The following is a 12,266-nucleotide window of genomic DNA, read 5'->3' as shown; positions in this document are numbered from 1 at the left end:
GTAGGCCAGCTGCCCCGAAAGCTGCCTCATGTTGTCTGTGCTACCTTGCTAATGAAAGAAGAAAAAAGATTAAATAAAATAATAAAGGGGAAGTTTTTGTTCTGGATTGGCAACAAATTAGTTGTTGCTTTTAACCTTGAGCAACTGAGAGGCTGGAAGTAATTGTGTTTGAAAAAAAGATGGGAACCAATTTTCCATTAATTTTCTTTTCCTTTTTCAATTGAAACTTGTTTCCATCTCATACTGCTAATACTTTTTTTAGAGGTTAAGAGCTTTTAAATGATTTTTAAGCAAGGGTTGCTAAAGACTTTCTCCCCTTTCTTTTGCATGGATGATTGGTCATAAGTCAATTGGCTCAATAAAATCAGAATATACAGTATGTTCACCCATTAACTACTCTAGGTGCTCACTGGAGTTTAGTTCATTGGGCTTGCATCCCTTTTCTGCCCTTAATCTGAAACTAGATTTGTTACTTTAGAATTAATACACATTTATACATCAACATTCTATCTGGGAAAACAAATCAGCCATTAGAATCAAGTAAACAACCTTCTGCAATAACTTTAGGTTAGGGTTGTAACATTTAATCCAAACTTTTACCAGTTCTCAAGGAAAAGCAAGAGACCCTCCTAGTGCACTCTAGATATTTTGGACTAAAACTCCTAAAAAAAAAACAACCTTGCTGAGGTTTCTAGGACTTGCAGTCCAAAACAATGGAAAGGTACCTACTCTTGAATTAACAGGCTATTCCAAAACATGTTTACTCAGAAAGAAGGCCCATTCAGTTCAGTGGAACTTACTCTCAAGTAATTGGATTGCAGCCACAATTGGTTAGCTTAATTTATTTTTTAAGAAAGCCACCATAAGCTGACTTAAAAAGATGCTCTATTTAACTGGGGTGGGCATGTGTGTATGTATGTATTGAAGATGGCAGCCCTGTCTTAAAAGAGCCAGCCCCTCCTTTGTCCCCTGCTTAGGAAGAAGTACATTTTACCAGATGATACCTGCTACAATAAATCTAAAAACAAATTAAACTTTTTGGTTCAGAACTATTGTGGTTGCCCATATGCACATCTATATAAATGTAAATAACCAATTAATCGATTAATGAACTAGGACGCATACAATTGAAAGATAAATATTTCTTAAATGCAATGTCTTTCCTAATTTAGAGTTTTGTTAATAAGGAATGCATTTCTTTTTAAAAGTAAAGTACATTGTCAGAATGGACCAAACCAGTTGAATAATCAAGATTAGATGATTTACTAATTCGTTTCAATGCTAATATATAATGCAATCAGTATAGTCATCATCTTCTTTCATTGTGAATTGTTGGCTAGACAGTTACTGTGCCAGATATCTGACTGATTTTCTTTTTTTACTATTTTCTATTGGTGCCCCATTCAGCTGGCTATTGCAAATGATGCCAAGCTATTTCTTATCATTATTGCACAGCTAAATTGGGGGTTGGACTTCTATTATAGTTGGTTCTGGGCTCTTGCTTTATCATCTTGCTGTTCAAATGGTTGGCTTTTTGGCTTGGTATTTCATTTGGTGCCAAGCTACTGCTTAACAGATCTTGGTTTTGCGTATGTTCCCCATTTTCGTTAATTAGCTTACTTATGGCATGTCTCCACTTCTTTTCATTTTTAATAAATCCACAATAAGCATTCAGAAACCAATTTCTATACTGAGGATATTTATCACAACAAAAAATACTCAAATTTCATGTCCGGAAATGAAAATCACTGTTATAGATGCTAGTATAACAGAGTCTATGTTGAAAAAGAAAGGAACATTCCATACCAACTAAAAGACGTTGTGAATTGACTCCTGCATTGTATTTTGCTTTAAAAATTAATAGAAGCCAGAACACATTTTTCACCTACCAGCTTTTTTGATGTGCAGCATCTAGATAATTTTAGCTTTAGGGGATATAAATTTTGAGAGTAAACTATTCAAGCGTTTTCTTGTTCTCTTTACAGATAATCCTCTACTTATTGTCAGACCACCAGGTAAGTCTCACTGATCTTTTTAGCTATTGTCTTGTCCTGCAGATTACAAAGATTAGAATTATAACGTCATCTAACTGACTGAGAAAGTGAAAAGAACTGACTGCAAGCAGGGTGGGGAAAACTGTCTCTTTGCTATATATACAATGTCCTTTACAGCTTCTGTCACTGGTCAATCTGGAAGCAGGATGCTAAGTTTTAGGGTGAATTAATATCCACTACATTTTTGGAATGCTACTATATTGTATCATATTATATAATGGGGGTAAAATGAATTGTCATGTACCCCAATATTTTATGTTTAAAAAAAAGACAAAAACAGAGCATGGGAAGTGCACAATAACCCTCTCAAGTGGGCTCGAGTGTACTATATAATCAAAACCTCACTGCATGCTTCACAGGAGCAACTGTGGTCAAATATGGTCAATTTCATGGAGATTTCTTCATGGGGAACCATTGGACTGATAAATAGCCTAGGAATACTGAATGCTCTGATTCCGATTCCTTGTGTACTTCTCTTTCCACAAAAACTTCATTGTTTTGTTTGCACAGAGAATAGTGTGGCTAAAATGCTGGAAATAATGGCACATGTGAGAATCTTTGTGTACAAAAGAAGTCCATTAAGCTGCAAGTCAAGTTTTACTGGAGCCCATTTCAGCAGCGTTCAATGGGACTATTCCTGCGTGTTATTTATGCATTTATGTGTGCATGCAGGAGTATGGCTTGTTTCTTTTATAGTCAAAAGAATCTATTAAACAACAGACAAAATGTTGCTTTGTCTCTTCTTTTTTAAAATAAAAATGTTCTTCCCATGCCATAGAACAGTTGCCAGTAGCATTCGTGAGACGGACCCCACAGGGAAATATACTGAAAGCAATGGAGCAACTTTCATGCTGTAAACTTGTATATGGGTAGAGCTATAAGGTTTTTTAGAAGCAAGGGAAATTCTACTGTTTCATTTGTTTAGAATCCTTAGATAAGAATGTTCTTTGTATTCATGTAGCCAATTCACAGCCTGCAAAGGTCAAGTGCTTACATATTAAAGTATCCAGAGCCTTTCATGGGATTCTCAATGCTCTCAGTCCTATGCATGTATGCTCCAAGTAAAGCCCACTGACTTCAACGGGACCTACTTCCCAGTGGGTTCCACCACTCACATGGATATTTAAGTTGAACAGGCAGGTCCATGCACACTTTCTTTTGTGTTCACAAAACTGCCATCTCCACTGAAAAGTTCAGGATGCCGCACTGGTACTCCAGTTTACACCTTGGATTTTGAATCCAAGCTGATTCTCACAACTCTGTTAGTGAGTGAATTTTGGGCTACCAGATTTGTGATGAAGATTTATGTGCACTTAGTCATTTGGTGCAGGGTACCCAAAATAGTGGTTCATGATATCACCACCTGGCCTTCTTTTAGACATTTTGCAGTGTTATAGGGTTAGGGTTAGTTGTTTATTTTGACCAAAAAAATGCCAATTGTTTATGATGCTCTAAAAAAACAGTACCGTTACATCTCTGAAAAATCCTTCTTTTACAGCCCTCTTGGATTCCAAATGCAGCAGGATGCATTAAGATGATATATTTAATGTATCTTAGTAAGTCAGGGATGCTCCTGCATGTACTATTCTGTGATGTACTTGGCTATTGAAACAAGTTTATTTTAATGTCACCAAAAGCAAAGTCCTCCTGGATTGATGTTCAACAGGCAAAGGGCTCATACCCTGCAAGAACCTGACAGGCTGGGAGGAGCAAGGGATGCTTTTCAGCTTCCTGTTCCTCCATCTTTTTACTTAGAGCTAACAGGGCCTTTGTGCTCATCTAGCTTACCTACCCACCTGGGGCAAGGATGGGAACAGAGCTCCTCCCTTCAGTTCTCCTTGGCCACCATCATGCCTCCATTCCACTTTCTCCATCCTGCTTCCAAGGCAGCAGCAGTGAGCTCAGCAGGGGACCACTGTAGAGTTTTCCATGGCAACTGGGAGGGAGGATGGAGGGGAAATGCAAGGTTTTCTCTCTATTTGTGGCCTTTTGGGGGAGGAATATACTGCATCTTGTGGTCTCTGGGAAATCTTGTGCACCCCCCTGACTTGAAGCAGTTGTTACAGGATACTGTTCGTTGATTCATGAAGGGTCTGAGTGAAAAATACCAGGTTTACTTCCTGTGTGACATAAGCTGTGATCCTGAACACATTTAATTAGAAGTAATCTGTTTAATAAAATCAACAACTTCCCAAAAAACATGCCTAGGAATGTATTCTGATGCTAGCGAAGAAGACAGTTTATAAGTTTTTATTACAGTGCATTATTTAAGAGGATGAACTTGTCATAAACCCATTTGATGGCTGAACTTCTAGGTGTTCTCTTTTTGGCACTGCTTTTTAGGTGGTGAACCAATCTGGATCCCATTTTCTTTTAAATATGATTCGTCATACTCTGAATGCAGTGGCAAACAATACGTGAAGCGGACATGGTACAGGAAGTTTGTTGGTGTGGTTCTTTGTAATTCATTGAGATACAAGATTTTCCTCAGTGATGACCTAAGAGGTATGTACTTGGCTTATTTTACAGTACTGTGATTTGATAAAGAACACGCTTAAGAACAATCCACTGAAGATCAGTTAGATTGTTCTGCGGAAGCACCCTTGAGACCAGGCTGCTGACTACAACGGAAAAAAGTGGCCCAAGGATCATGTGGACTGACTTGGCTCTGCTTCTTTTCCATCCCACCCAGGGGATGCATGCTGGAAACATTGCTGATATTCCACCATGCTATTAGGTAGAAAGGTGTTTGGTGACAAAATTAGGGCTGAGCTGAAGTTCTTGGAAGTAGTCTAAAAAGAAAAGGAGGGAAGCAAAAAGAAAGCTCTTTCTATTACTTATCTCTTTTTATTACTCATCTCTTCTCAGAATGTATCTCGGCTTCTGTTGCCAGGAGCAGTAGTGGGTTAACTCTTGGTGGGCCACAGTATTTCCCCATCACTTCAGTTTGAGTGATGCTATGCCCTGATGTTGAGTTATGCCCACCCCAGTTTTCTTTAATAAAAATGCCAGTTGTTGCAGGTAAGCCCATCCCACCAAACCTAGAGAATTTCTTCTCCCTTAGAAATCTGAGAAAATGTCGCCCCAATTTCTTGGGCAACTGAATGGAAGTGGGTGGCATTTTCAGTTCAGCTCTAACTGGATTCAAACCATCTGAAAGAGAAGCATTGCACATAGAATTAGGATAGGACAGTTTATTGGGGTTAAGGGTTAGCCTCGGGGAAGTGTAAGCTATGCTCTTCCAAAGTATAGGAGTTGAGGAATTGCTGTCTGATTGCAATAATGCATGCTCCTAATGACACATGGGTTAATTGCACCTAACCAAGTGAGCAACCATTGTTCCTCTTAAGGCAGCTTTAAGCACAGTGGCAGGATGAGCTGGATGAGTGATCTTCAACTCAGCCAGTAACAGATAAACAAATCTGTTTTACTGAGTTCAGGAATGTTGACAAAGGTCTCTGGCTTGCTTTCATACTCTGCCAGTAGATTCTTCTGCCAGAACGCTCCTATTATTTCAGAAAAATATAAAAGTAATAAAGAGTTCACTTTTATGATCAGCACCCAGATTTCTAGATTAGTACAATTTCTGTCTGAGCCTTTACTTGCTCTTTCATTAGATAGACATCTCAACTATGATCTGTTGCTGAGGCAAGCTATTTCAACCAGAAATACTGCAAAACCCTTAAATGTCAGCCTACCAACATAGAAACCTTTGCAGTGTTCAGTGGTTTTTCTCTCTTCATTTTTGGGTGCATATGGATTTTTATGCATTTCTATATTTCCACATATTGGACTCTAATTTGAAAACCTAGTGCTGCTGGTGCCAATGGGTTCCACTTTTATCCCATCTTTGCATCTGTGAATATTCATGGTTGCATGGGTGAAATCTCCGTGACATCAATCCATCGTTTGTCCGGCATCTTCCCTGTACATGACAGCTTGCTTTAATGGGATCTTGTCCCCATCTGTCAGCAGATGATGGGTAGTGTTAGTTATATTGGTGGTGGTTCATATAAAGTACATTGCAGGAATATTCACCCCCTCTTTGACTTTTCCACAGTTTGTTGTGGTACAGCCTGGAGAAGAAACAATTTTAGTTGGCACTGTTACCACTTGATATTTACAAGATAATGCTGGAAGGTTCAAAATATTTTTATTGCAGCACAAGAAGATAACAAAAAAACAAAAACTAGCACTTCTTGTTGCATATGTATTCATCCATGCCTTTCCCATGCCATTCTATGCCATGCCTAAATAAGATCTGATGCAACTGACTGCCTCCTGAATGCCTATATTTATTTCATTTTTTCTTCTGGTTTGATTATAAGTATATAGGATCCACTTCTGTGCAATTGCAGTGCCACATGCTATCAGATTAAATATACCTGTTCCTGGAAGTTCTCAGTGTTTGTTAGAAAACATATCTAAACAAGCAACATCATGAAGACCAAGGAATGGTCAAAACAACTCCAGGATAAATTCTGTAGATGGGTTAGGTTATTTTTTTTTAATCCAGATTATAAACATCCTTGGAGCATCATTAAAACCATTATCACAGAATGGAAAGTATATGGCTGGGGAAGACCATCCACCAAAATTCAGTGACCACGTAAGGAGATAATTAATCAGAGGAGCAATCAAGAGATCAATGGTAACTCTGAAGGAGCTAGAAAGGTCCACAATGAGATGGGAGAAGCTGTCCATGGGACAGCTGTCACCTGGATGCTCCATGAAGCCAGGCTTTATGGAAGAGTGATGAGAAGATGGCTATTGCTGAAGCAAGGTTGTACCAAAGCATATTCGGAATTTGCAGAAATGCATGTGAAAGACAGAGGAAACATGTGGGAAAAGGTTCCCTGATTTGATGAGTCAAAAACTGAAGTTTTGTCCTTGCTGCAAAATGCTATGTGTGCTGCAAAACCAACATTGCTCATTGCTCTGAGAGCACCCTCCGCATGCTGAAGCATGGTGGTGGTGGCAGCATCAGGTTCTGGGAATGCTTTTCCTCTGCACTGGGAAAATAGTTAGGATCGAGGGCAAGATGGATGAAGCCAAATTCAGACCATTCTAGAGGAAAACCTGTTCGAGGCTGAAAGGGACCTGTGAGGGCAGAAGTGAACTTTCCGAAAGTTGTTTTTAAAAACGAGATCCTGGATGTCTTACAAGGCTCAATCAAAGCCCAGACCTCAATCTGATTGAGACTCTGTGACAAGACCTGAAAGTTGCCATTCACCATCCAACCTGACACAGCTGAAGCAGCTTGCTTAGGAAGACTAGGGAAACACTCTGGGATCCAGATGTGCAAAGCTGAGAGAGGCCTTCCCAAGAAAACTCACAGCTTCAATTGCTGCAAAAGGTGCTTCTACCAAGTATTTTATTGACTTAACCTATGTGCTGCAATAAAACTAGTTTGCTTCTTCACAGTGCTGAGCACCTTGTGTACATTAAGTGCTAACAGTGCCAGCTAAATAAACATCAGTTCCATAAAAAGAAGCCCATGGGGCGGGAGGGGGAGGCACTTCTGCAAGGCACTGTTGTGGAGCATGTTCTCTCTCTCTCTCTCTCTCTCTCTCTCTCTCTCTCTCTCTCTCTCTCTCTCTCTCTCTCTCTCTCTCTCACACACACACACACACACACACACACACACACACACACACACACTAGTACTTGGTTAAGAATTTCCTAATTCTGAGACAGAATGCTCTATTTGGAGGTGGTGAGTTTCGGAGGGGTCATTTTGACAGTTTCTCTCACCCAAGAGGATTCTTCTGTTTTAGAAGGGGAACTTAGGAGATAATTGTGGCAATTGTGAAAACAGTATTTTTTTAAAGGAGGCAGACATAAAGCTCATGTTGTCCCTTTATCAGGGTAAAGAACCTCAGACTTCGGTGCCAGATGCTGTCTCCTGGGATTCCAGTCTTGGTGTCCCAGATTCCCTGGCCCTACTTTTTATTTATTTTTCTTGACATAAAATACAGTGCCAAGGGATTTAAAACAAATACAACCAATGCATGCAAACCCACAAATTTATCTCTCTATCTGTCATTCAGCACTCTATGGGAGTTCAGAAAAGAAATTATTATTCTGTGCACCAGTAAATTTTCCAGTCACTTTAAGTCAATTAGTGATCCTCAACTACTTTTTAAAGAACTCCCTTTTACATCCCATTAATTATAGAATTTCCATTTGTCATTAAAGTCTCTAAGCAGTCTTCTGTTTACATAATCACTTAATTTTGTCATCACTGTGTATTCTGCCAGCTTATTTTTCCATTCTTCAGTTGTTGGAGAATCTGGTGATTTCCATTTAGAAGCAATTGTAATTCTTGCTACAGTTGTCATTTATTTGACTAACTCTGACATATTCTTTGAAAAAGTCTCTGGCATTATATTCAAAAGCATTTTCTTAGGACTCATAGGAAACTTAGTTTTAAAGATTTTTTTGTATTTCCACATGTATCCATTTCCAAAATCTTTTAATTATTTTACAAGTCCACCACATGTGGTAGAAAGTCCCATCTGCCCTGTTACATTTCCAACATTTTCTATTGTAGTTCTTAACTATTTTTAAATATCTTTTGGAGTAATATACCACCGATAAACCATTTTCTCTTAATGCTTGGCTACCTGTGCATTTAATACTTCCATAAAGCTTCCCAGTCACAAGGTGATATTTCTTCTTCAAGATTTTGCTTTTAAATTGACATACATTTCTTGTCTTGTTGATTTTCAGTGTCATGCTGTAGCAACTGTTTGTAAAGTCTCCCTAATAGATTATTATTGTGTTGTATAACCAGCAGAACAGCCCTACTCTGCTTCCTTAACCAAAAATAATTAGGTAGTTTTCCAACTTTTGTGCATTTCTACCCATTCTAAAAGGTTGAAATGATGGGCAGTAAGAACTTTAAGCTAAAATATGCTGGAAGTTTTGCCTCCCTGTGTCTCCATCCTCCCCTTTGTTCCCTCTACCACTGGAATATGACCACAGAGAACTTCTCTGAAATAGAATTTGTCCCTTTCCCAGGTAAATGACCCTACTTGATGTAATAAGCCTGTGACCCCAAAATGTAAAAAAATCCCTCTGAGAGGGAACAAAACATGCAAGGAATTTTTTATTTCCCTTTTGTTCTCCCAAATTTTAAGCCTATCATACCCATGGGAATTTCAGCCCAGCTTTCCCATATGCACAGCACCGTTTTCAGATGAAGAATTCCTTCCTTTGAGGGTAGCTTTGGGAAGAAGCCTGTTGCTGCACAGGAAACTTTCCATACTGGAGCAGTTGTAACTTTGCACCATTTTTACAGATACATTTTACAGCATTGGGGATAGCTGGGGAAGAGGTGAAGATCATTGCCAGTTTGTGGATTCGCACTTGGATGGAAGAACAGGACCACAGTCATATGTGGAAGCCTTGCCTCCTGTTCCAGGTAAAAATACCAAAAGCAACATGAAATGTATGGAGCACTGGACCAATAGCTTGCACACTAGTTGTGTTCTGGGCCATAGACAGCTTATGTCTGGGTCCTCATACGAATCTTTCTCCAAGCAACAAAGAGGTTGCTTTTGGTCACAAAGAAAGAACCATGCATATGCACTGAATTATATCCTTGCTGCATACTGTTAACTTGCCTTTGATGGGTTTTCCCCCATGTAGGCTGCATATGGTGTTTTTATGAGCCCTGGGTTTTTTGTGTAGAAAATGAAAGAGTCAGTCACCAAGTCATAGGACCAAGTCATAGGACTCTGCTATCTGAGCAAGGGCAGTTAACCCAGATGAGCACGGCCAGCTCTAAGGAGCCGAAATACGAAATGTGAGGGAAGTGTGGAAGTGACACAGTAGTCAACATCTTGGATAGAAGCCCACATCTGTGGAAAAGAATGCCAAGAGTCTGTTAATGCTTCATGGTCAAATTCCTTTGACAGATATCCTTTACAGATAGTCTTTTCTTTGATAAGCTTTTAAGACTGCTCCTATATTTACTTCATTCTTGCGTCTGGTTTGATTGCTAGTGCGATATTTCAGTCTCCTTTTTGCTGCTCTGCCCCACCTCCATTATCTTGCGCCCATCAGTGATATAGTGGTGAAGGTAGGCATGCAAGAGAGTGATTCTCGAGGCTCTTTCTCAGCTCCAAAGTACCAGTTCCTGCTGAGCACTAAGAGGGGAAATATAGTGCAACAGACTCACAGTGAGAGCACTGGTGTTTTTTCCTTGCGTGACACACTCCTGCTGCAATGGCAGGAGCGGGGGAGTTAGATTGGGCTGGCCTGCATCTGTCTAGTAGTCCCAACAGACCCTGTCCAGCACGCTTCCAGTTCAGTAGAAGGAAAGATTGTTTGCCCTGAGAGTAGTGATAAAAAGAACAGGAATTTAACCTGGAAGGGAGGTGACTAAGGCAGAAGGGCTGGAAATGAAAGGAAGCATGCAAAAGAAAACAGTCAATGATAGAGCTTGTGAGTAGAATCATAGACCAGAAAACAGCACATACTACCAAGGAAGGAGTAGACAATTTTCTCCTGTGCTTCACAAGACAGAAGCAATGTAATTTAAGGTGCTGCTTGGAACAAGGATGTACAAAGAGCTGAATCGTAGAAGAGTAAGGAGACCATGGTAGTTCCCATGATTGTCCAGGCGGTAGGGATGGACCTCACTCTTTTTCTTTGACCTTTTATTATGAGATCATTCCTTTGCTGCCGTAAAAAACTAACCCTGGTATTTTGACTCCTACAGGTTATTACCGCCAGTTTCGACAAGAGCCTGTATCGTTTGGACGCATTGGCTATATGACGCCTTATTATTATGTGGGCTGGTATGAGTGTGGTGTGCCCATTCCAGGGAAATGGTAACTGTGCTGCAGTCTCCATGCAGTTCGTAAGCGCAGTACATCCAGCGTGCCTTTCACATGGCTGTTATTGGAGGACTCTGAGCAGTCGGCTTGGCAAGGAAAGGAAAACAAGAACATGGAAAGGAAGAAGAAACCAGCAAAGACTCACTAAACGAATACCGTATAGGGTTTTGCCAACCTAAGTCTGTGGTGCTACTTGATTATTTTGCTTCAGAGCACGTACAGGATTCAGTCTGGGTCTCCTGCCTTGTTCTCCTTGCCTTTAAAGGCATGGAGATGTAGCCGCAATGGGTGCTATCTGTGCTCAATGAAACGTAATATATTTGGCTACTCACAAAAAATTGGAATCGTGATATATCTTGCAAGGAATGACTTAAGCATGCTGTGCTTGCATTATGGAATGCTAACCACTTTCCACTGCTATTAATGGAATCCTCTTGCCTTCCACTGGCAGAGTCTTGCGCTTCAGAATGTTGCTATGCGGTCATGCTGTGCTACTAAACACCCATGAAAACCAATCAATGTTACTGAAGACTTCTCCTGTAGGTTTGCACAAGGCTGGAAGAAATACCAGGTCACTGTGTCAATTCAACTTTTAAAAAAACCAGCAACAAAAAACAGTACTGTATGTTTGCAAAAGTATTTCTTAGAACTTGAGGTTTTCTTGTTGACTTTGATAAATACTTCAATGGGATGATGTTTTATGTAAAAGGTGCTATTAATTAACAAGTCTTCTAAAATTTATTCTGTGAAAAATATACTATGCACATAACCATGTAAAGAACCAGGCTTACCTTCTTGTGAGTATTGTCGAACTGTAATGGTGTTGATGTTTGTATAAAATAGAAGAATTCAGAATCAGGCTCCTAGCCATTTATGTTTTACTGAGAGTAAATTATTTGGTTCACATACCAAAGTTAACTAATATTCCAACATAAATGCTAATACAGTAATATACCAATGCATAAGTTAAACCCATATCCAATACTCCTTACAATCTCCATGCAGAGAATCAGAAACTAGTTAAGCTGAAATACAGAATGGAATTTGGTTTTATTGGAAATGAATGCCATTTCAGCTGCAAAACCATGCTTGCTTACATGAAATAAGCTGGCATTCAATTTGGGGCCAAACTACACATAACATTAAATGTGACACTGCAGTTTAGGATTTTTGTGCATATTTTAGAAAATGGAAATAGTCCCCATGAGGATCAGAATCATCTTAAGTATGAGAGGTGGGAGTTCAGTCCATTCCCACCAGCCATGATCCTGGCAAAACAATTTGCAACACTTTCAACTAAAAGTTGCCACTAATTCAGAGGAAATTTTCCCATTGGCACCAATGGAAGCATTTCACCCAATACAAA

At 39.6% G+C, this 12,266-nt stretch overlaps 1 protein-coding gene across 1 annotated transcript in view; it reads left to right on the top strand.

Annotated features, from left to right (window-relative positions):
• Positions 1 to 11,740, top strand: part of FNDC1 (fibronectin type III domain containing 1) — a 103,775-nt gene extending 92,035 nt beyond the window's left edge. Inside the window, exons 16-19 of the mRNA XM_044421886.1 lie at positions 1,986 to 2,015; positions 4,398 to 4,559; positions 9,358 to 9,480; positions 10,783 to 11,740. Of these exons, the coding sequence (XP_044277821.1) occupies positions 1,986 to 2,015; positions 4,398 to 4,559; positions 9,358 to 9,480; positions 10,783 to 10,898 (431 nt within the window). The 3' untranslated portion in view covers positions 10,899 to 11,740. The remainder of the gene's footprint in view (positions 1 to 1,985; positions 2,016 to 4,397; positions 4,560 to 9,357; positions 9,481 to 10,782) is intronic.
• Positions 11,741 to 12,266: the final 526 nt, after the last annotated feature.

This window comes from Varanus komodoensis, unplaced genomic scaffold, assembly GCF_004798865.1.
Source record: "Varanus komodoensis strain SLA01 unplaced genomic scaffold, ASM479886v1 scaffold1, whole genome shotgun sequence".
NCBI classification, from domain to species: Eukaryota; Metazoa; Chordata; class Lepidosauria; order Squamata; family Varanidae; genus Varanus; species Varanus komodoensis.
This window is presented reverse-complemented; position numbering and strand designations above follow the sequence as displayed.